Source organism: Melospiza melodia, chromosome 2 (assembly GCF_035770615.1).
Source record: "Melospiza melodia melodia isolate bMelMel2 chromosome 2, bMelMel2.pri, whole genome shotgun sequence".
Lineage (NCBI taxonomy): Eukaryota > Metazoa > Chordata > Aves > Passeriformes > Passerellidae > Melospiza > Melospiza melodia.
In genome coordinates this window covers 92627194-92652102 of record NC_086195.1, presented here as the reverse complement: position 1 = coordinate 92652102, position 24909 = coordinate 92627194, and the positions used below count along the sequence as shown (strand labels likewise).

The window sequence follows — 24909 nt, the reverse complement described above, 5'->3', positions numbered from 1 at the left end:
ATTTAACTTGTGTGACTGTGCATCTGCCTGGCAATCCTGAGACCCCCCTTTAGGAGCTGCACTAACAGGAAGGATGATTAAAAAAAGATAAAGGCTAATGGGCTGTGAGCTGCTTTTGACCAAACACCGGGATCTTTCAGTTGCTTTGTAAATCATTCAGATGCATTTATGGAAATGTTTTGCTTATAATTTGTGATTCCAAGTATAGGATTAGTACTAAGATGCTAATTTTAAATGATGTCTTGGCCTTTGTCATTATCTAGTTCTAACTGAATGATTTATCTGTGATATGCACGTGGGTAAGAACTCAGAGCTGATGAATTAAAAAGCAGAGGAGAAAGGACATGTTTTCATTGCATTATAAACTCCTTAATGACTTCAGAGCTTTAAAGCCACGTGATTAAAGCTTTAATAAAACAAATCATACTTGTCTGCACCCCATGTTTGGGTATGGATGCTGCAGTTCAGGGCTTGGCTCCTGAGTGTTGGGGTGTGGGGCTCCTGCTGTGTTAATCCAGATCCTGGGTATTTTAAGATCTTCTGCTTCCAACCTAACCTGCCTGCAAAAGACCAGAGCCCACAGACTCCTTGATCTTGTAGTACTATTTGCAGCAGAGAGAGCAGTGATTTCAGGGGATGGTGATATTCTTTTTCTGAGCTGGTGCCAAAGGAGAGGAGAATTTTGATCTACTAAATGTACTATAACACAGAGGGAAATCTGCTGTTTAGTGGACATAGAGACCTTCTTGAGTGCAATGGCAATTGAGGGGACTTTAAAAATATGAGAATGAAGGAGAATAAGGCAACTTCTCAAAAAATATTTTCAGTAGCACTTCCAGTGACTGCCCCCATTTCACTGCTCTATCAGTTCAGTGTGTGTTCAGTGCTCAGCTACAACCTTTGCAGCAATTTTTTTGAAATCACAGCAGGAGCAGGAAGCAATCTCTGCCCTATTCAAGTGAGAAGACAGCAGCAGAGGAGGTCAGTGCTGACACAGGGAGCAGCTGCAGTGTGGCAGACCCATGTGCTGCAGGTCAGCATGGCCCTGGGCCAGCGTGGGCTCCACTCTGCTCTCCCTGACATGATTGCTGCCCTCCTCACACACCAACTGGCAGCCAGTTTGGAGCATCTCCTCACTAGGGGCTTGCTTGCCCATCTGTGTCTGCCCTTGTCCCTTGCTCAGTCCTTGCCCCATGAAATCTGTGCTTAAACACAAAGATGGCCCTTCTCCAGGGGGCAAATGTATTGATGGGTGGGAGGTCCCTTTTCCTCTCACATCTGGCTTGCTCTCTGGAACTGTGCCACACAGAAAGTGGGTCATGTCAGAAAACTGAGGTGTGAGGAGGACTATGGCAGCTGTATCACTACTCTGATTTTTGCTGTTTTGGTCACACTATATGATTTCTTTCTAAAGGGATGCAGTGAGGTACTCAGTCCTCAGTACAGCAGAGAAGGACGACAGAGTTTCAGTGATCCCTGTCACCCTCCTGAGGAATCGCAAGGGAGCTGGGGGATAGCAGGAGACCTGCAGAGCAGTTTCAGATAATTCTGATGGAAAAAAATATATGGTTATTTTGGGGCATCAAAATTCTACCACACTTCCTGCTGCTGAATGCAGCACTCAAGGGGAGCATGCTTGCTTCTAACAAACTGCATTTCCTTAAAAACCTCAAACTTATTCATAATTATGAATTTGGAAACCAAAGTAGGTGACCTTGCAGCTGTTGAACCAAGCTGAAATGCAGATGTTGGTGTAGATGGCATGGAGCATGATTTAGCCATGACGACAGCAAAAATATGTGGGACACCATTCCTCACATCACCCTGCAGTATAACACATTTTCCTAACCATGAATGTTATTTGTGGACTTTTTCCAGACCACAGTCTGCATATAATATTGTCATCTTAGTCAGCCTGGCCAGGGAAGCTCAAATAAAATATTCATTTAATGATTTGAACTGAAAAGGCTGTTGCTAAGAATGGGCTTTCTATCAAGGTCTGATACAAAAAGAACTTTTTTTCCTTCATATTTGTGAGATGTGTTTAGTTTATAGGTGCTGAGTGAATATTTCCACCCTCAGTAAGAGGTTCCAGAGACCAGTAAATTTTGGCTTGTGCTAGAATGAACTTGTACATATTTAAAAAGCAAGCAAGCTCCTGCAATTTGTATGCAGGGAACATAGATGTTGTATTCTAGTACCCATGCCACTGCTCCATGAGGTTAACAAGCCTCAGTTCATTCTGAGCACGTGCCTGGGAAGTTTATTTGATACCTGTTGCTGAGGAGGAGGAGGCTTAAGCACAAGAGCTGAAGGCTCATGGCTCTGACTTGGTGCCAACCTTGGCAGATGGACTCCATCTCTGAGCCTGCCCATCCTCAGCCAGGCTGGCTTTGTGCAGCTTGGTGCCCACAGCTGGGCTTGGCCAGGGCATGGCACACCTCCCTGCTGCTCTGTGAGCCCAGTGTGCCTCCCTGGGCACCCTCTCCTGGCCTTGCACTGGGGTGATTCTGCTGCTGAGGCTGCGCCTGGTGCATCTTTCTGGCTACTTCATCTGCTTTTCTCACCTCCATCCTGCTTTGCTGGTCAAGTCAAGCCAGCTCAGAGCGCTGAGCAGGTTGAAAATGAGGAATTTGTCCTTTTTTCCCCTGCTTGCTCTCTCTCCTTATGTTTCTTTTGGAATTGAGAGAATCCTGGTGCCAGGTTACACCCAGCTTGTAGGGATCCACAGCCCAGGCAAGCAGAGTCAGGGTCTAGTTTCCAGCACTACCTGCATTTGCACACTTCAGAATGTCCAAATTAAAACTGTATGTGATGGGTGAAAAAAACAGGGTCAATATCTCAGATTTTTTTTTTTTTTTTTTTTTTTTTTACATTTCCAACTCTCAGTATATTTACTGCCATGAGGTTTTTCTTGACTAGGATCACACTACAAGTGTAGTACTACATCTGTGTTCTGATACACAGAATTTTTCTGCATGCAGTCACTCCAGATGTTCAGACTAAGGATGTTATGAGTAATGTTAAAGTATCTAGTTTTTAAAAATACATTTTCATTTTCATATGTTTAATTGTCCTGTCAAAAGCTGGAGAATAGATGGTCATGAAAATGAAGTTATTCAATTTTTATAATTTTGTCCTTGTCTTTGGGAAAAAACCCACCATTACTTTCATGCTGAAGAATTGCTGAATCTCTTCTGCAATCTTCCCACATACATTTATTTCCCAGAAAATGCAGTTGACTTTAAAACATTTTATTCATTGACAACGCTGTTCCCATTGACACAGCAACCTCAAAAACAAAACCACTTCTGAATTAGGCAATTTATTACCTGTTTATTTTGGTGGTGTAAAGCTTGTCTCCTGGAAGAGGAAATCTTTCACCTGAACGGTTTGCAAGCTATTTTTGTAGGGGAATTTGTTTGCTACAAATTGTTGCAAACAATCTGACATGCCTGAGTGAGACATTGCCTGCATTTGCTCTGATTGAAATCTCATCTGGCTGGACTTTCTGGTTTTCTTATTTTTCTTTTTAATTTTTGCACCAAAGCTAAATAATAATCCCAAAAATGATTGTGTAGTGTAACTAGCTGGCTAGTGGGTATGAACACAGTACCTACAGAAACAGAATTAGACCAAAATCTGCATTACAAGAGGTAATTAAAATAACTACTGCTGATGTGACTAATGCTATTAAAGCATTAGTGATAGGTCAGACCCTGCTCCAACTGGCAGCTCTATTCATTTGCTGAAACAGGCCCTTTCCATAAAAACTGATGAGTGCAAAAGTGCCTTATTAAACTGTGAGAAGAGATGAAAAATACCTTAACATGCTTTCAGAGGGGATGAGTGACACACAAAGCTGGTGCCTGCTTTGCAGTGAGAGCAGCCACTGGGGCTGCTGTTAGGCAGACAAAGCCATGTTACTCTTAAGCATTCCCCTAATTAAAAATAAATGCATATTAGGAAGCTCTGCAAATCCCAGGAACGTGAAAGAGGAGTGTTTGCTGAATTTTTGAGCAGTGAAATAACCCTGCAAGTCCTGGTGAGACAGGGAAAAGCACAGTTGCTGCTTGGATTTCCCTGGGGTAGTGATGGGCATTACAGCAGGTGAGAGATGTACAGCCTGGGGAAAATTTTGCCCTGAATTTTTATGATTTAAAGAGACACTGTCAGGTCAAATATGTTCTGCAATGAAATGTTATTAAAGCCAAAACCCAAACCCTTTCCTTCTGAACTGAAAATTAAAAAAAAGTTTTACCCATTTCTTCTCCCTTTCTCTCAAAATCTACTGCAGGGCCTCTTCCCCTCCACTCGAGACAGAGCCCACCTGCAGTGCTGCATCCAGCTCTGGCCCAGCACAGGAAAGACAGACTGGGGGAGGGAGTCCAGAGGATGGACATAAAGATGGTCGGGGGGCTGGAGCATGTCTCCTGTGGAGACAGCCTGAGAGAGATGGGGCTGCTCAGCCTAGAGAAGAAAAGGCTCCAGGGATACCTTCCAGCACCTAAAGGGGCTCAGGAGAGCTGGAGAGGGACATTCTGCAAGGGCATGTAGCAACAGGACAAGGGGGAATGGCCTGGAACTGAAAGAGGACAGGTTTAGAACGACCACCCACTCCCACCCACACTCATGGCCACGCCTGGCCCTGGACATGGCTGTATCCTATGGGCCCAAGGAACAAGAACTGGAACTCAACAGATATCTCCCGGAACAAAGATAAAACCAAACACTACAGAAAGGTAACTGTAAATGATGTAACTTAATGAAAGGTAACTGTAAATGATACTTATACATGAAGTGTAGTTTAGAGGCATAATCAAACAAAAGATTAAAAACTGGATTTATCATAGTTTTTCCTTTAAATAGGACTATTTTTTAATGATAAAGATAACAGTATTTTACTGCATTTAAATCTGAGGTGAGAAAATTTATCCACACAAGCAATGTAGAAAGTGTACAGTGCATCTGCTAATTAACTGCAAGAAAAAGGTTCTTTTTTTCAGGACTCTGGCAATAAAGGCAGATGTGCTAAAGAAATTTCCATGTAAACACACATTTATTAAAAGCCTTACCAATATTTCAATTATTTATTGCATTTAGTATCTTGTTATTTGTTTACAGGACCAAGATATTTTTATTTTGAAGCACACTTCCCCTTAGTAGCAGCATCTGTGTGTATGTGCATACATGTGCATTTGTCCCTCCAGGGATAACCTTCTCAACCTTCTCCTCCCAATTCCAAACAGGAACTGCATCTTCAATCTCTTTGTTTTCACATATATAATCATAACAACGCTAACAAGACTTTGAAAAATGTCTTCTGTCCCCTCTTGTCATGAAGAGTTTGAAAGCTGACCAGGCTTCAAAATTCATCCTAAACAAGAGACATTTTTGATGCTCTGGTGAAGATTTTTGCTGTAGGATTGATGGACTAGAGAATGACCACCATAAGCTGGACCTTTTAAAACACCCATGGCTGTATTCAGTGAGACCAAATTAATTTGCCTCCTCCCTTCTAAAGATACTGCTCAAAGTGCAGCTTGATCAACTGCAGGACTAAGAGAAAAATTAAAAGAATTGCAATTCCTCCTTCACATTTTTATAAGCACTCTTCCTGAATGTTCTTTTATTCAGTTACTCTGTAATTAGTATCAGTTATGATGTACATCCCCCACACCAGCTTAATTAAATCATACATTCAATTCATTGAGTATTCCACTGTTCCCAAAGAACTACAAAATAGCTCTTCTTTAGTAGATAAAGAGGAATTATCACCTCATGGGACAAGCCAAACTGATTGAATCATAAAGTAAGTCTTTATAACTAACTTGGATATTAAATACATTCTAACACAGATATCTTGCTAAAATACTTTTCCCTCTTCCTTTATAAAAAATAACTCATTTTTTCATGCCTAAATCTCTCCTCCAGTTTAACCTTCAAATGACCCAAGAAAAACAGATGGTGAACATGCTCTAGCAAAGCTCTAGTAACCTTTTTGTCTGCTGATTGAAGAGTCACCCCCATGTGCTGAGGCCATCTCAGGGACTGTAACAGTGCAGTGGGTGCAGCATCATCAGCTGTGCAAAGGAGTTGTGCAAAGTCTCCCTCTTGGAAACGCTGCCTCTTGGGTTCTTAAGAGTGTTCTGATCCTTTCCCCTTACTTTTCACAGGCAGAACTGAACCAATTTATTTTTGTTTTCTTTTACTTCTTAACAGTCACTTTCTCTGGCTCTGACAACTCAGAGCATGGTGCCTGATCAGATAATGAATGTTTACATGTGATGGTCAGTGTTTCCAAACTGCTCCATTGTTCCCAGCCTCAGGGTGAAGCCTCGATGCCCATCAAGACAAGAAAGCAACAGGAGAGGAAGGAAGGATTTCCTGCCTGGCAAGAGCAGCCCTGTTTAAATCAGAGATGGAGTTAACCACCCATTCAAACATATGCACATGAAACACTGACACAGATTGCCTGGATCTGCCTTGCACAGGATTACCAAATCCCAGTGAACTGTGTTTAATGAAACAGGATGAGATGATTCCATGCTGGCAGCACGGCAGGCAGAGGAATGATCACAGACTGTCCTTTGTTTGTTTGTCCCTCTGGAAAAACATCCATTCTGTCGCCATCCTCTGCCCTGCTGCAGCCCTTTGAATGTGCTGAGTCGCTTGAGAGATTCTGGGGGAAAATTTACAGCCTGGCTGTCATGTAGATTATGGTTGCTTGGCTGATTAAAGAAGGGTATGTATTTTCTTAATAATTGTGTTTATCCTCAACTTCAGGGTTTGTACCTCCAGCAGGAGTGGGTTTCCTCTTTGAGTTCACACCTGGTGACACCAGTGATGCTTAGGCACTTGACAACAGGGTAGATGTGAAGATCTGCTGCAGAATCTGAGGGATCTCTTTGGTATCCATGGCAATGAAAGACCGACCTGCTGGCAGTGTCCTCTGCAGCCTAGGGAGCAGAATGAGGGGCAAAACACAATTAACACCTCAAATTATCTCCCCTACCACAAGACAGCATTCTTCACATTCCTGTCACCATACAATTAAAGGTTTGGGAGGGAGAAACATTGAGAGCAGCTAGGGCACAGAGTTCCTTTCAGCAACACAAACAAGAGTGTTTCCAGAGCTTTCTATCCACGTCCCCTCTCTGACATGCCAGAACTCCACTTTGATCAAGGTACCAGTGATCCCATGAGGCACCACCACAATTGGTTTGCTGAGGACAGCTACAGATTTGCACTGGAAATGAAGACTTATTGAAAATCGACTACCATGAACCCACAGCTCTTTCACAGCTCTTTCAACAAGTCCAATGATTGTAACTGTGCTCTTTATATTTCTTAGACATCACTGCAGATTACATGGAAATGTATTCTTCTGCCAATGTTAACCTGACTTGTTTTTACTCAGAGCTTAACCCACCCTTAAAAGTCAAACTAGATGCATGTCACAAATCCCATCTCCCTCATGTCCACTTAGCAGGCTTGGGGTTTATTTTTTCTGTGCTTTTTACAGGAGATTTTGCTCTATACTATTTCTCCAAGTGAGTAAAAGTGAGTAAAATCTCACTTTTAAAATTAGTTTAAAAAAAATCTGCAAAAGAGAATTCTCTTCTTCCCCCACAGCAGTTACAGGAAGGCTTTGTCTAATTCTGCACTTCCACATACATAGAAATGCATTTCAGTGACAGCACTGTGTGCATTTTCCATACCCAGTGAACTAGGCCATTATAAGATCTCTTACATAGCAGGACAACGTCAAAAACTATTTTTTTCTTTTAAAAATTCCTATCAAAAGTAAATGGACTTTCTGTAATTATAATATTTCAGAACTGATTCTGTTTTGATTAACACAGCTCTGATCTACAGACCTGCAGCCACAACTCATGGTGTCTGTGCAGTTGTATATCTTTCAGCACTTTGCTGTTTAAAGTTATCCACTGAGGGCCAACTCCCTTTCAGATTTCTCTCATTCTCCTCTAGTTGAAAACTCAAACAGAAAATACACTGTTGGTATTTGTGGCTATAGCAGCTCTTTGCTGCAGGTACTGGTCCTCAGTGGATGTTGAACATGAAAGAACACCTGGGACAGAATTTCTTTTTTTTTCCCCTTGCGCCCAAACATTTTAAAGTGAAATTATGTAGTAGAACTAAACCCAGGCTTATTGTCTCAGACACTCCAAAGAATTTATGTTTCTAACACAAGGGGTGTATCTGAGTCAAACCTTTGGCTGCTTGGAAGACAAATTAAGTCCAGCATTTTTTGTTTTAATCGCTTTTCTTAGGCCTACACACACTGGAACCATATACTGGGCAATAACAAAGGCACTATTATGGTTACATGGTGACATTACATAAGGGTATAGTGCACATCCAGCAGCAGGAGGATGGCATCAGCTGCTCCCTTTGGATGCACAGGATGCTCTGAACTTGTTGGCTATAAGGGATCTGCAGGATCCACAAGCCAGTCTCCTCCCTGCCACAACTCAGGAGCTACAGCTTCTCTCCAGTACATTAATAATGAAAATAGTAAAAAAAAGATGGGTGAAAACTCGGATGTGACCTGTCAATGTGCATTGGCAGCCCAGAAAGCCAGCTGTACCCTGGCTTTCTTTCATCAAAAGCAGCACAGGTAGCAGGGAGGAGACTGAGACCCCCACCTGGAGTGCTGCGTACAGCTACATGGTCCTCAGCACAGGAAAGACATGGACCTGTTGGAGTGGGACCAGAGAAGAGCCACAAAAATGGTTAGCAGGATGGAACATCTCTGCTATGAAGACAGGCTGAGAGAGTTGGGGTTGTTCAGCCTGAAGAGGAAAGTCCAGGGAGACCTTATTGAGGCCTTTCAATAAATAAAAGGGGGTCATAAGGACATAGTAAGAGTTTTTACCGGGGCCTGTAATGACAGGATAAGGTGTTAAACTGGAAGAGGGTAGATATAGACTGGATTTAGACTGGAGATGTGGAAGAAATTTTTACAATGAGAGTGATGATGCACTGGCACAGGTCATCCAGAGAAGTTGTGAAAGATGTCCCTGCTCATGGCAGGAGGGTTGAAATAGATTATATTTGGAAGGTATATATATTATAGTTGGAAGGTATAATATATTATAGTTCGAAGATCCCTTCCAACCAAACCATTCTATGATTTTATGATACTTTGACCAAAACCTCGGCGCAGAACAACAGCATGGGCAACTCACTGCAATAAAAGCATAATTGAGATTAATGCTGAACGAAAGCAAACAGCACTAGGCATAAACCAAACACTTACCTATCTGCCTGGTCTCCCAAGGATCCTATGAATATGGCGAAAGCATTGACTTGAGTGTTGGTGGTCAAGACCTGTGCGAACCTCGCGGGCGGGATCCCGTAACGCTCCAGGTTTGCGTCACTTAGGATGATAACAAAATACTCGTCCGCCTCCTCCTTGGCGATTTCCCGAATGGCGTGTTCTGTCCCTTCCAAGGTATGGTCTCCACTCATGCAGAACTGGGCGTGGGCATGCATGGTCTGTGTGCACAGCATAAGCACGTGGGAACACGTCAGGTGACTTTAGGAACAAGCATTCATTTCAGCTAGCACAGGAGGGAGTCAATATTCAGTGCTGCTGTATTAGGAGATCCATCAGAAATGCAGACAGTGCTCCAGATAGAAAAGAAGATGCAGCTTTTTGTACATAATATGTCATATTTTAAGACAGGCAGTACTTTGTAAAAATGCCAGTTGGTCAAACAATCAAAACCCACACAGACTGGGCCTTAGAAAAGGTAAAATACTTTGGTCAGCTGCAGTTTGAGTAGATACATTCCTATGTATTTTAAGAAGAAAACAGGTTCCTAATGCTGCAAACAGTTCCTGCATGCTCCCAGTTTGCACTAGACTTCCAAATCCTAGTAGTGTCTTAGTTATTATCAAATATCTGATTCCTGACAGTGGTAGTCACATTTAAAAATGATAAAACATTTTGTTTGAGCTGTTACAAAACAAATACACCATATTCATCAATGAAGCTGTTACCTATGTAGAAGGCCAGGAATTTTAGATGTTACTAAATCAGATTCTTCTAATCAAAGGAGCTATTTCAAAAACAGTTTTTCAAGGAAGCTCAGATACATGCTTCCAGCCTATCAAGCTGCCAACCACGTAAACCTACAATACGCTTAATTTTTCTTCATCCTACTATTGAAAAATTTTGGTGAATACACTCTGCCATTGTGATTTAGCATGTTTCCAATTTAGCACTGACACATTTTCCCAATGCTACTGTGATGCATTACTTTTCGAAGGTACCACGCTAAATCACTGACCTGGATCCCTCTGCAGTTTTGAATGAGTCACTTGTGCCACATGATTTGGGCAGAGCTATCTATATCACCATATAATCTCTGGAACTTCCCCTGTCCTTTGACAGGAAGTCAAAATGACACATTTAGGGCATAGAAGTCCAGAATAAGGCATACCCAACTTCTACTATTTTGGCACAATTTGTTTTCTGCCATGTCTCTGTAAGGTCCTGTTACATTTAAGGAAATACACAGATTTTCGCTTTCTTGTCTTTATTTTACTATCCTCATGTTTTGTATTCTGTGACCTGCCTACAATTTTATCTTTGCAGTCATAAAATCTTTAATTAACAGCATCACTTTTACCTTAAGAACCTCTAATCTTTGCTTATTGTTCTTGGGAACTTTGTCACTCCCAACCAAGGCGATGTTGAAGCCATCTCCCGAATGTCCAACGATGTCGTACTACAAGAAAGAAACATCATCAGTCACCTGTTAGTCACAAGTGGCCCTTGGCTCATAATGACATAGGACAGATCAAAGACAATTTGCAATTTTCAACAGAAGACCCTAAGTACTGTTCCCTGTTTCTGTCTATGAGCTGTTTAAGGGAACTACTTGCAATTTCTCACTGACATGAAAAGATAGGAAAGAATTGCCAAATAATGAAATTAAGGAACAGTTCCTTATTTCCATGATCTGTTTTTCACATCATCCCACCAACTGCAGAATGGTGATGTGTAAGATCAAGACCTTGCCCTCTCATATTGTCCACGTATTTCTTTTAAAGCAGCAATTTTCACCCTCTTGAGTCTTACAAACAAGAAGCACATTGTTTGAGAGTAGCCCCTATGTTTGATGAATCTTTTTGGTGACCTCATTCTGCTCTGAAAAAAAAAGTATTACAAATCCCCTTTCTTGAAAATCAGCACTCCTTATTTTTGTGCATAACAGATCAAAGCCATTGCTGAAAGTATGTGGAGAAGTGAATTCCAAGAGCCCCTGTCTGTTTTCAAAGGACATGGTGTGCACATCATTCTCCTGTGAGATGCTGCAAAACTGACATGTAGAACCACAATAGTTCAAATATCCTGGTGAACAAATAAAGCAATATTGCAAAGGCCTCTGTTTCATGTGAGAGCTTCATTGTTGTTACATGAAAACCAAGACAAGCTGAGTTATGGCAAGGTCCTGACCTGCCCTTTGTGTTGTGGATGTGGCAGCCACCCCGGGGAGAATTCAGGAGCAGGACCAAAACAGATTTAAGAGTTGCCTACACCAAGCAAGAGAGCACAGTGTACAGAATCTGAGCCCAGAGAGACCTGAGCTGGCAATTCCTCAACATGAACATGCCTGTATTCCCCCCTGCCTGACAGGGAGCTCTGATGCAGTATTTTACCTTTCTGTTTTTTTTTTTTTCAAGTACTGTTACAGGTTCCTGCTGGGTTCACCATCCCTAATTCCCACATAATCATTTGGTAAAAGGCAGGTCTATTCCTCATAGTTTTTCTGTCTTTTCTTTCCTATTGAAAGACACTTTATTTGGTATAAGTCAGGTCCTAGAGAGAGGAGAAATGGCAGTCTTTACAGACAAAGCTCTTTTTGTTTCCACATCACTAATTTGCTTAAAAATGTATCAAAAGAAAGCTAGAGCAGCTGGAACAACACTTTTAAAGGTGACACCTCGCTCTGTTAAAGAGCAAATGTACCACATACTGCAGATTATTTCACCCAAGGTCAGACCATTTTATGACAGCCCCATGTAAACCAGACCTCCTTCCCCTAGGAAATCTTTATATAATCTAGTCCCCACACAATCCCATTTCTTTCTGCTCTGTTGGCTTTTCCCATTTCTGCTCTCCTCAACTCTTACGTGCCTAGTATTTGCTACCAAGCCTCACCTAAAGCTTGCTGTCTGCCACATGCTTTCTCTTCAAAACCTATTTCTTATCACCAATAATGCTTCAGACTCTCTCTTTATGGATATGAAGACATGGCAAAAGAAAATATACAAATTTTGAGAAAAATGTTGGGGTTACATTCAACATACTTCCTAAATAAAACAGGAATATATCCTGTTTAATAAAATCTCAACCACAAACAGGGAATGTGTGCATGCGTTTTGTTTTAAAAATTAGAGACTATTCAAATCAGAGGAACTAAATAAAGCAGAGGTTTAATGGAGCAGAAAATATAAAGTGCTCGTGGTTCTTATGCAATGTTAGAAAAGCCCACACATCTTCAGGGTAGGCTCTTAATTATGAAACCTTGCACATCCTCTGCTGAGCAGTTTTGCATTCGGGATCACTTTTAAATCACCACATTAACTATGTAAAGCAAAATGCTGCCATTCTCCTGTGTAAAAAGGCTGATCCCTTCATAGAGGGCTCCTTCCTGGCTTCCTGGATGTCTCCCACTGGCTGTCCTTGTGTCAGCTCTGCCATACTGAGTTCATGGGAATAAGCCAAACTTTGCTGTTTGGGAATATCATTGTGGTTCTTGACATAACATCACTAACAGACCAAGCTTTCATCTCAAACAGTCTGAGTTTAAACTCAGTGTGACAGCCTGTGTAAGGGGAATTGCTGTATCTCCTGATGAAACCTTAGATGTTGACCTTACAGCAGGGCCCCTTCCACATTCTTGCACAAGGCGGGAACAGACAACCTGGTTACAGGCAAGGCGAGGCTGAAATGATCTGAACAAACTATTGCAGCTATGGAAAGGCATCCACCTGGGAACATCATGTCCTGTCTGCTCCCTGCTCAGAGAGCTGCTTATTATTCTTTGTGTGTGCCCATGCATGCACCCGATACGATACGTGTGCTTATCTTTAGCAGATGTTATCAGTTTCCTTGTTTCTTTGCTGACAGCTTACTATGCTATTTGTGATTTAAAAAGGTTTGGTGAGGCAGCAGGGAAGAAGTGGCTATTTGATTCATCCTGACTGCTGCATTCTGGATCAAGTAGGGCCTCCTGAACAGAGTAAGATCCTGCTGCGCTGGGGAAAAGAGGAGCTGTGGTCAACAGCCCCCATGTGCTGGTCCTCATGGTTCTCTGATCCCTCTGGAAGCCAAGTCAAGGACCAGGAGTAGCCAAAATCTAATGAGTGTGAGTTTGGTTTTGGGAAGATCAGCTCCCCAAATTGTGAGGCTGGATGAGTTCACAGCAAGGGAATGTAGCTGCACTGACTTGGATTGACTTAAATCAACCTAAGACTGCAGGCTGGGAGACGCTCCCTGGGAGGGGGGAGGCTCACAGCAAAGTTTTAGAGGTGACAAAACAGAAATGTTTGCCCAGGGGAATGTATGGAATCTGTCACAATTTAGGAAAACAGAGTTTGGGAGAGGAGCAAAACTGGAGTAAAGAAGCTCACTCTGAAATGGCAAAGAAATAAAATCTCTCCTGCAGGAAATTATTACCTCCTCCTGATCTGTGTTCTAGTAAATGAACCCTTAGTGATTTCGTATTTCCTTGGTGCACTCATTGTAAAGAAAAGCTGCAGACAGCTCCTCAGTCCTGGTCAACTTGCAACCCCAACACGTGCAGGCACATGCAGACTTTGTCAAAACCAGTTTCCTTCCTTTGCAGTAGCTAAAGACAAGCACAGAAGAAGGGCCTTTGAAAAGCAGGGATCCAATCTAATGCTTTTCCCCCATAAATTCCGTAAGGAGGATTTATGTGGAAGGAGTTACAGTGAGAGAAAAGCTGTGATACAATCTTACTTGAAAATTACTTTGGTTTTCTTTTATCAAATTGCAAGCAAAGGCTCTCAGGACAAATCCAGAAGCAAAGTACATTTGCCATAGTGCAGCTTAATTGAAATAATATATTATTGTGGTACACCAGAGCTTGTTTTCCAATAGCCTCAGGTACACTGAGACAAGGACTGCTCTATTCAGGGTACACAACATGTAAACATGCATCTCGAAATAGCATCATTTTGTTGGTTTCTTTCCATAGGAAATGGTTAATGCAATCTCTGTTCCACTGCCACATTTTGCACTGAATGGATGGTTGCTGCTGCCTAAAATGGGTAAAATGGAAGACTTTGTCTTCTGCAGCTGCCATGCCAAAAGGTTTAATTTCTGAAGGCATTTAAAAAGCTGAAAGAAGATGTGTGCTGAATGTAAGAGGCAGTGTGAATTAGACTCTGCTGGAGGGCTAGATCTTTATAAATCCATCTCTTCTTTGGACAACACCGAACATTCTATTTTTCTGAATTTATTTTAAACCTTTTGTTTATTATTTAAAATAAACTATTCTGCCAAACATGTGGACCATTTCTTCTTTTCCTGAATTAGCAATGCTGCCTCCACAGTAAATTTTACAAACACAGAATGCTAAAAGAGGCATATAAAATCTTCAATATCCCTTTAATATAGCTATAAATAACAATTCAGGCTTTTCCTAACAGTTACATAATATGCTATTTACTGAGTCACAATAGTTTTAAGGCTTCATAAAATTGCTGTTGGATAATTTACTGGACATGTCTCCTCAATCTGCCATTATGTGTGCAAATCACAGTAACTGGGGATGATATAAAAACATACAGTTTGTGACAGACATAGTACTACCTCAGATAAAAAAAGAGAACTTCTGTGCATTGTCAAACAACTGGTACCTAAAATGGGATGTTCAGAAGATAGGCCTCCTGTTTTCCCCTTGACAAGGAATGATTCGCTACCTGCACTTATGGGAAATGGAAGTAGGGAGGATGCCCCCATGAGCATAAAAAGCTGAAAAATACCTGCTGCACTTGTCTGGCTTTATAAATGGTAACTTCATTACCTGCTTGGTGCAGTCACATACCCAATACTCAGCTATTCTGTATAAGAAGGCAAGAAGAAACTATTTTCTACCTTCACTCAGTGCTGTTAAGATCATCAGAAAATCAACATCATTCTTGATACCAAGGGGTACCACCCATGAGGAAAGCTCCGCTGGGTAGGATAAAACAGCCAAGAAAAAGCCCATCTGATTAATTCAAAACTGTATGTAGCAGAGAAGTAAACCAAGCACCATCAGAAAGGTCATCCTGAGCAAAAGTCAGGAATTGCTTTCCAAAGTCTGCACTGCAGTTAGATAGCTGAAGAGAAGTCTACTATGTAAATCCCCTTTGCTTAACAAGCTAGATGATCCCCTTGGTTCAACACATGCTTTACAAGATAACCCTCAAATCTGCAGCATATGTTGTTGTGAGCCATGCAGATGGAGCTACAACAGGAACAGATAACAGCAGGCATATCTGAAGGGCAAAAAAGTCTATTTTTATAAAAACAGGGAAGAAGAGAATAAGGAAAAGGAAGAAAGAAAAAAGTGATATATTGCAGATTTTTAATTGAACACTACAGAGCTGTGTGTTCTTCTTTTTCAAATGGTTCCTCTCTTAGAGATGAGAAATGTATGCTACCTTTGCAGACATACCAAACCTTCAGCTTTGTCCTGAGAAAAATCAGCAGCATCATGCAAAGTGCCAAGAGTTGAACAGAAGAGAGTCAGTGATATTTTGAAAAAATCACTGCCTCTCCTGCTCTTTGAAGCCTGACCCATAGATTTTAAAATCACAGAACTGAAGTGAGTTTGTAATGATCTTAACAAATTCTCCACAGTGTCCTGGCTGCATGTCAAGTTCTACATGTCATTCCTTTAGCATGCACTTGAGGGTTCAACTTTAGAGCTGTACTGGAAATAAGGACAAATGGCTATCTGCCATTGTGTTACATCCTTCTCCAGTGTTATCCCTTTCTAAGCCATCTTCCTCAGCTGTGTGAACGAAAAATAATTTATTGCTCAAAAGAAGAGCAGAATGAACAATTGTCCCCTGGTCACCATTTCTGTTTTAGTCAAGGCTTTATCAGCTTCTTGATTTTTATCTCTTCCACACTGAGCTATTCTTACTAAGTAACTTGCTTAGTTATTTAGTCATTCCCTGTACAGGGACACTTCCACACCCTTTGCAATCTTTGTTACCCTCTTTTCTTTTTCATCTCTACAAGAACTTTTTTGAGATGGGCGAGCAAAATTGCACACATTACTCCTAAAGTGAATGCACTATGGATACTTATAGCAACATTATCATGCATTTTCCTTTCTTCTCTCTTCTCCTAGTAATAGTTTAGAACATTCCATTAGCTTTTTTGACAGCTGGTGAGAATGGAGTGTTCAAAGAACCACACAACATAATTACAAGACATCTTTGTTGGGTACCAGTCTATAGTTGGGAGTGAGGACTAACAGAAAGCTGAGACTTTCTCCCTCTGTATTTAAGATCAAAACTATTTTCTTCCACCTGCAGTACTTTACATTGAAAATCACTAAATGTCACCTACCATTTTACTTCCCAGTCACCATTTATGGCTAGGTCCCTATCCAACTGCTCGTAGCTGGATTTCCCTTGTTACTTTCTTAAATAACTTCATATAATTAGCAACTTTTGTCACCTTCTCATCCCCTTTAACAGATCACTCGTATATACAGAACAACAGAACAGCATGGACTCTGGCACAGATCCCACCAGAACTCCACCACTAAAAAATGACCACCTAGGCTGATTCTTGTATTTTTAGCAGTATTTTTTTTATCTAAGGGATTTCTCTTTTATCCCCAAAAGCCTCTGCAAGGGACTTTGTCAATTGCTTTTGGATAAGGAGACTCTACCAACCAACCAACCTTGCTTGTCACACACATAGACGCCTTACTTCCCTTTACAAAACCATGTTGACTACACCACAGTATCTGATATTTATACTTGTGCACACTACTTTTCTGTGTGGATGATCCTGCATTTTGCCATACTCATATCTGTGTTGCTCAGATATGCCTGATTTACCAAGTTACACAAATCATGCTGCATAATTGCACTGTCACTGTAAATATTTGTCTTTAACTTTTCTATTATCAGTGAGCAGGAGATACATGAACAGCAGAAGCAATAAAGCCCTGATTTCCAATTATTTTCTAAATTACATTTTAGTTCCTATGTGGCTTCTCTGGGCTAAGGTAGAAGCTTATGGTTACAGCATTTTCCTCCAGCAGGATTACATAGCATCACTCTCTACCCAGTATATCTTCATTATGTTTTCAAGAATGTGACTTTGGGAGGAAAACCATAGTTTCAAATTTGTTTGAAATTCTGCAACATGCTCCATTTAATAAAGTTTAAGGGCAAGAAAGCATTACTGCCAAAGAAGATTGTAGGACATGCCTTGTTTTCTTAGGAAAAAACTAACGCCTGTCTCCTCTTATATACTTTTCTCTTGAAAAATAGAAGTGTGCATGATTAGGCTTTAGAAGACATTCGAAAAGCACATGCCTGATTTTGTACATGAGACTCTATGGAAGCACAGAAACCTGTAGAATCATGTTGTTGGAGGAACAAGGTGAAGACCTGTTCTGAATTGATTTCTATTAACTTTCTTTAGGAGATTTTATGTTTTGTTCAGATATATTTTAATTCTTATGTTTGATATGCTCTTCCGTAAAGGTAGTGGACATTTCCATTCTTCCATAAACACAGTGTATGTGCAGAATTAACTGGAGACTGCCATTTCTATCTTCTTTATGGCTAAAGAAACATGGTTTAGACCTTGTTTAGGCTTACTGAGACAAAAAGAGCATTAAATTTATTTACATTTCATTTGCAGGCTGCCATTAAATAAAACCTAGTATGTTTCACTACAAGAAATTATTTCTTCCTTTCAGTTAACTAAAAGAGGGAAGGGACAAAGAAGTCTGGTCTCTTCCCATGACCAAGTACTGATGTATGCACTCGGGGTGGATGGAAGGACATTGTATCTCTGCATGTCCTGAAGCTCATTTTTACATGTGTTTTGTAGGCTCCAGTGTTTCTTCTCAAAGAAACAGATAAAACCAGAAACAAACCCCAGCAAATCTCACTAAATCAAAGTCTTAGATTGAATACTCCCCTGCTGAAATGTGTAATGTTTCCTACCCTCTCACTAGTGTTATTTTTCAGGTTGCTAGAAATAGATTAATGTCTTTATTTCCTTGTGGGAATGAATAATATTCTTTGGCTAGACTGACTGCTGAAACACTTTTTCCAGTGCTGCACACAGGCTGTGCAATAACCCCAGAGCTCCCAGCCCAGCTGCAATTACCTTGAATTTGTGCTCATAGTTCTCAAAAGCTTCCATGACCATGCAGACGGCCTCCATGGAGCGCTCCAGGCGCCCATCCACGCCGTTGAAGCGGTACATGCTGCCCGAAACATCCACCACCAGGCGCAGGCGCTTGGGCTTCTGCTGGGGGCTCCCCGGCTGCCAGGGAAACACCACAGAACTCAATCCTCAGAAATGGGAAAGCTCAATATCAGTAAAAGTAAAATATTCCAAAAGGAAACCCAAGGCACTTTGCAAATCAATAAAATTTTATCCAGTAAACACTGTTTAGTTTTGCTGTTATAGTTTTTTTTTTTCCAAGAACAAAAAACCCAACTATTTTTCTATTTCAAACCAGTTATTTGACAGATAACTCAGCTCATTGCTTCCTCTTACCTTCAATGACTGGAAACAAAATACCTCAAAACATTCCACACATGCTTGTCAGGAAAAAAAATTTCTGTTTCAGTTTTGATTATTAACATTTTATTTCAGTAAAGAAACTCTCAAATTTGGCAGAAAGAGCTCTTTCTGCTCTTTTCTGCCATTTCATAATGGAAATGCTTTTCCTTGGCATGTAGTACTAATACAGTGACTGTATATGACTGTAAAAGCTTGTCTGCTGAGGTTAATAACATTCCAAAAATGTTTGAAATCTTGTTCTGATTAACTACTAGTTCCATCTTCATTCTAATGCTGAAACCATTCCTTTTTTCTGAAAACAAATTCCATCTGTTCTAACAATTTTTGGCACAGTACATTGAAGGGAGGTGTTTTATTTAGCATGCAATGAGATGTGTCTGGATTTAAGTATGAGGCTATTAAAGATGACCTGACAAAAAAATCCCAGTCACAATATAAACAAATAGCTAAAATGTTCCTTTTACCTGTAAGGGATTTCTGTACTTTGTTTTTTAATAGATTGTGCCATCTCTGCCCTTCCAGAAACAAAGGAAGGCCCATTAAATCCTACATTTTTTTCCCTAAATGAATCATTTTTACATAGCCTTAAAACTGATACATTGAGTAAATATATTTTGAAAAAATGAGAATTGATGTTTCAATCACTTTTCCCTTACTGATCTTTCACACAAGCAGTGGCAAATTACATAAATCATTCAAAACAACCTAAGGACCAAATAGCATAAAAAAATAATACCAGGGATTTATCACATTTGGGTAGCTGACATGCAAAAAGATGCTGTACTCAGCCATTTAACAAGACCAACTTAGTGCACTTAAAAATTGCAATCTGTCATTAAGTATTACTGTTAAATATTATGGACTAGCCCCACTAGTTTTGGCCAGGTTTAGTTGGTCTGATTCAAGTGGTTTCACTGTTGCTGACTCACACAGATCTAACTGCAAAGCCTTCTAAGGAATGGCTGAATCAGGTTATAGGACAGTCAACTTTAGCATATCTTAATGGCTTTTCCTCACACTTTTTTTTTCTATTATAATTTTTATTCTTGTGAATCCAAGTATCTGTGGAATTTGAAATTATTTTTGTACCATGAATAAGCAACATACATTTGTAAAACACTTTTTTTAAACTTCCAAAGGGATCAGCATATTTGTTAACAAATATTAAGCTAGTGAGAAAATATTTTCCTTTTTTCTATAAAAGCAAACAAAATAAATATTTTCTTCTAACTGCCTTCTGATCATCAAAATACAAAATAAGAACATAAAAAAACTGTTGTACTGGATCAAAACTTAGCACTGCCTAGATTGGTGTCCCCCTTCTGAGGGTGGCCAACAGGAAATATTTATGCAAGACTATAAGAAGAGGTACAGCAAATTTTCCATCCAGTGGTTGCCTCTGTGCCAGGGACATCCCAAGCCAGAGATATTTTTCTGAGTTTCTCATCCAAATAACCTACTCAAACTCCAAAGAGATGCACTGTACAGTCACTATGAAATCAGCAAACTGGTTAAGCTCTTCTCCACCTTTCCCTGGCTCTTGTTGGACACTTACTTGTGGCTCAAGTTCTCCACGTCGTTTATATATGGCTTTTTCTCCTGTCAGCCCATCAATGATTTTGGCATCATCCAGCTCTCCAACAGCTTGGTGTCTCAGCCATTGTCTTTCTTTACCCTTGGCCTACAACAGAAAAGATGTGATGTGAGTGTTTGTCAGACAATGTAAGGCCTACTGCACATGACATACACATTCATTTCTTTGTAATGATGTGATAGTTTTGGCCTAAGTCAAACAAATCCAAAAACGTGTTCGCAGCTGTTCTGGTCTTCTCTGAAAGAAAAATCAACACTGACAAATAACATGTTCCCTCTGTAACCTGGTCTTTTTTCAGTAGTTTCATTTATGGGAGTATAACTGGGAACTGCAAAAATGTTAACCCTTCCTCTTGCAAATATGCTGAAAATGTGTGTGGAAGGTCTGTTCAGATACACATACAACTGAAGGGACACACAACCTGACCATTTGTTAGGTGTTTTCAATCCACACAGAACAAGAAAAAGCCATTGGGTGACTTAAAAAACTAAACAGTATCCATTTTATCCACTTTAGGCAATGGTATATGGTTGCTTTTAAAACAGTATTAACAGTATAAACTAATTCCAAATTAAAAAAAAAACCTACTTTTAAAATTGTGATACTCAAGAGACAGTCCAATAAGCACTTCTTTTGTTTTAGTTGAAAGGACATTGGTTATCTACAGCCTGACTTGATGAAAATACATTACAATCCATGAACTCAAACATTCATGGAACTCTGTGGAGAGTTTAGTTCAAGCATGGCTTAAAGAAAAAGGCCATGAAGGCATACCATTGAGAGAAAAGTAAAAGGTAGTTGTAAAGCAGTTCCAAAAGCAGTTCCCAGGCTTGATTTCTATAAACAATTAGGCTCTCTCATGCATCACTTTATAAACAATAAGGTTCTCAGACAGTCTTCCCATAACAAGCAAAACACCCTCTCTGGGAAAAGGTGGCACCTTGGGAACAGATATGGAAGTTTTGGGAACCTTTCATGTCACGTCGGGGTCACCATTTATTGAAGTGAAGGAGTTCGATGCATCAATCGGATGGTCATCTCCCCTTCACTTCAATAGAACTCCTGTACACAGAGCATGCAGTTAAGATTGAAGACTCAAGTGCTTTAATATTATAAGCAACATCATTAAGCATGTTTTCAAAGGTTAGCTTCATCATACATAAGGCACAATAGGTTTATAATACATAAGATCCTGTAAAGACAGCAAAGTCTGTATATATGGGGTTTATGATTTATTTAATTTGTTTAAATCTTTGTGTTAAAATTGCTCATTCTAGTAGTAAGCCCAACAAGGAAAGACAATTTTGAATTTGTATACATATAATGCTTTTGCCCTCTCAGCAAATTTCTGGTCAGCAACTGGAGGAAAATCAAATATCCAACAGGACTCAAACTGCCTTAAACATTGACTTTCAGGAATGAAAATCAATTCTTCTCTGATGAGCAGGAAGTCTTACATTACAAATCCTCAGTAAACTGCAGGCCTGGGATTTGAAAGGATGAATCTTTATAGTTCTATACAAGCAGGTAATGACTTCTTCAGGTTCAGAGAATCTTTGATTTTGCTTTGGACTAAATGTATGAGGTTTTGTTTCAGTGTGTAGAGAAGGAGTTCTGGACTTCAGACTACTGCTTATAATTGCTCAAGATAATTGGACTCCTTGCCCATGAAAATCAGGGGGCAGCAAGACTACAAAGCCACAGAAAAATGTTTTGATTAACAAAATCAAAAGCTTTACAGATGCTTCCTGATGGGAAGGGAAAACAATGTTTCCCAAAAAACATGGAAACCTCAGCCTTTTAGTAAATCACAGAAGGGAAAGTTGAAAAGATTTCTGAGGTTGTGAATTCACCAATTGTGTTCTCTGATACATTTGCATGGTGCTGCAGTCAACTGAGCTTTAAGCCACTTTGGCAGCAGGGCATCCATGAGTTTGTTTGTACCACCAACTAGGAATTTCTGCAGTCATTAAATATGCCTGGGATGAAAGTTAAATCCCTTCTTCCACAGGATCACTGATCCCTTTGTTGCCTTCAGAGTAGTGTAACATTCACCTGTGAATTCCCAGTGACCTCTACGTGTCCCACCAAAAAAACCTTTCAGTTTAAAAGAATTTACAATTTTAAGAGAAAGCCATCACTAACATACACACACACCTTGTTTTGATAATATAATTACACGCCTTTGTCTGTAAATGTCAGAGAAAAAGTTGCATATGTGACGTTATCACATCTAAATATGTAGCTTGTAATGGTAGAGGATGTATTAAACACTGCCAGTTGTGGTCTGCATTTATTTCTGGGAAAACATTACACAAATGTTCCCTTAGCTGCTGAAATCATGAAAATACTACTGGCAGGGCACAGGGTTTTTCATATTTCCAGTTTTCCAAGCCATGCTTATTATAGGGCTGCTACTATTTTACTCTTGCTGCTATAGCCAGACTGTTCCTACATGGTCTAAATCAGACAGTGCCCAGCAGGCTCAGTAACTCAGACTCAGGTTTGCCCAGTTTAAATGTAGGGGCCTAAATGGTGCTCAGAAGCTACAGGGACAGTTGCCCCTAGTCCTCTCTGCAATCATCAATAATGAGAGAAGTACTTGCTGTAAAGCAAGTCACCTTACATTAAAGAAGGTCTTTCTGAGTGACTGACTGACCACAACCTTTTGAATTTGGAGTTCAGACAGACAAGCTTCAGGGGAGAGAAGAAAGAGCCCATCAGTGACAGGATTTCCTGGACTTCTGGCTTTGCTACTTCTACAGAATATAAACAAAAACTCATTATGTTTTGATAACGTTGTTCAAAGAGCTGACAGAGATCAGCAAGTTATAAAAAGCAAAATGAACAATGAAATTACATTCTCAGACTATGTTTATGTATCACTTTGAAGGATCTGCCTATTCCAAAAATTTCTTTCTGCTGCTGCTAACTTTTGGCAAGCCATAGACAACTAGAACCATATCGCAGCCTCTTGATTCTAGGGAGGTAAAATTTAATAAAATTAATATATTTTAAACAAACCCACAAAAATAAGAATAAAAAGGCACATATTAAAGGGAAAATCCAAGTTAAATGAACATGGGCAACATATTTGGATTATGTGAACACAATTTTAAAACAAAGCAAACTCTAACATTTTTAAAAAGCCAAATACATTCTCTACTGAGAAAGTAATTTGGGATTTTCACAAAGTTAAAAACACATAGACAATCTGAGTTGCAAATTTTACTGCAAATGAACTTTGTCATTGGTTTCTTATTTGAGACATAAGAAATGATTGACTCATAACAGAAAGAAAACTGTTCTAGTTGAGAACTCAAGGTGTACACAGGACTATACAGAAAATAATGGGAGACAGATGCACAGCTCTTCTTGAGGGCTGGATGAATTACCATGCTGAAGAATTCAACAACTTTTTTTCCCTCTCAAAAACCTCACATGAAATGTGTTTGTACTCAGCTTCCTCATTAACAAAACGCATTTTGCAACTGATTAACTCCTATTATAATTTATCTTCATTTTTCTAGGTCATCTTCTAATAAAATCCTTACCAAAATCTATATAAAATTTATAAAGTTAAAAATTTTCTTTCACTATTGCTCTTATTCTTTGCCTAGCTTTTTCAAATTCAGTAATTTGTTTTATTCATAATAAATTACTTTTCCTAACTTTGTGGTTAGCTGTTACAGGTTTTGGCAGGAAGTTAGCAGTCTCATAAAATATTGCAGCTTATAAGACTTTGCCTTGATATTAAAATGACCTTTTTGAAAAAAGCAAGAGGATATGCCTCCTTATATTAAAATATGTTATTTTTTTATTATGACTAACATGACCCCTGAATATAAGAATTTTGACTCCAAGGGACAGATAAGACAGACTCAAAAAATGTTTTAAACTGGAGATTCACTTATTGACTTCATACCCAGAGTGTGCTTCCAATAGCATGTGTGCCAAAAACCTGCCTAGATATAAATGTTGTAGACAAAACTGAGATTTACATCCAATTCTTTTTCAACAGAGACCTGTCTTTATAAGCCAAAAGTCTGTGTCCTGAACTGAAACACATACTAAGTGCATGAATTACCTAATTATGCCCAACTTAAATGTTCATTACAGGAGGAGTTCTCTGAATTGGTACATTCATAATAAAACTGGCTAATGGTTCTTTGTGTATATATGTGATTACAGTAATGCTGTTGTAGCTACAAAGGTTTAAAGGTAAAAATAAGGCAAAGAAATATAACCCTTCTTACTTGCAATACCAGGGCACTGGATACTGGATTTCTTTGTCCAGGAGGAGGCTGTTTATCATACAGACTGATTTCTTTCTGTATTTCAGTTTTATTGTTAAGACACAGCACAGTGACTAATAAACTAAGGTATATATACAATAGTGGTTAGTAGCCCTCAATAGAAATAATCAAATATGTCTTATAAGGAGTAATTCACTTTTCCTTTAATTTTCACTGAA

At 39.7% G+C, this 24909-nt stretch overlaps 1 protein-coding gene across 2 annotated transcripts in view; it reads right to left on the bottom strand.

The window, feature by feature from the left end:
* Nucleotides 1–5040: 5040 nt before the first annotated feature.
* Nucleotides 5041–24909, bottom strand: part of VWA8 (von Willebrand factor A domain containing 8) — a 183037-nt gene continuing 163168 nt past the window's right edge. For both annotated transcript variants that reach the window (XM_063149370.1, XM_063149371.1), the window contains exons 41-45: nt 20397–20522; nt 18419–18577; nt 10662–10760; nt 9284–9522; nt 5041–6959 (exon numbers count right to left, since the gene is read on the bottom strand). In XM_063149370.1, coding sequence (XP_063005440.1) covers nt 6851–6959; nt 9284–9522; nt 10662–10760; nt 18419–18577; nt 20397–20522 — 732 coding nt within the window. In that variant the 3' untranslated portion in view covers nt 5041–6850. The remainder of the gene's footprint in view (nt 6960–9283; nt 9523–10661; nt 10761–18418; nt 18578–20396; nt 20523–24909) is intronic.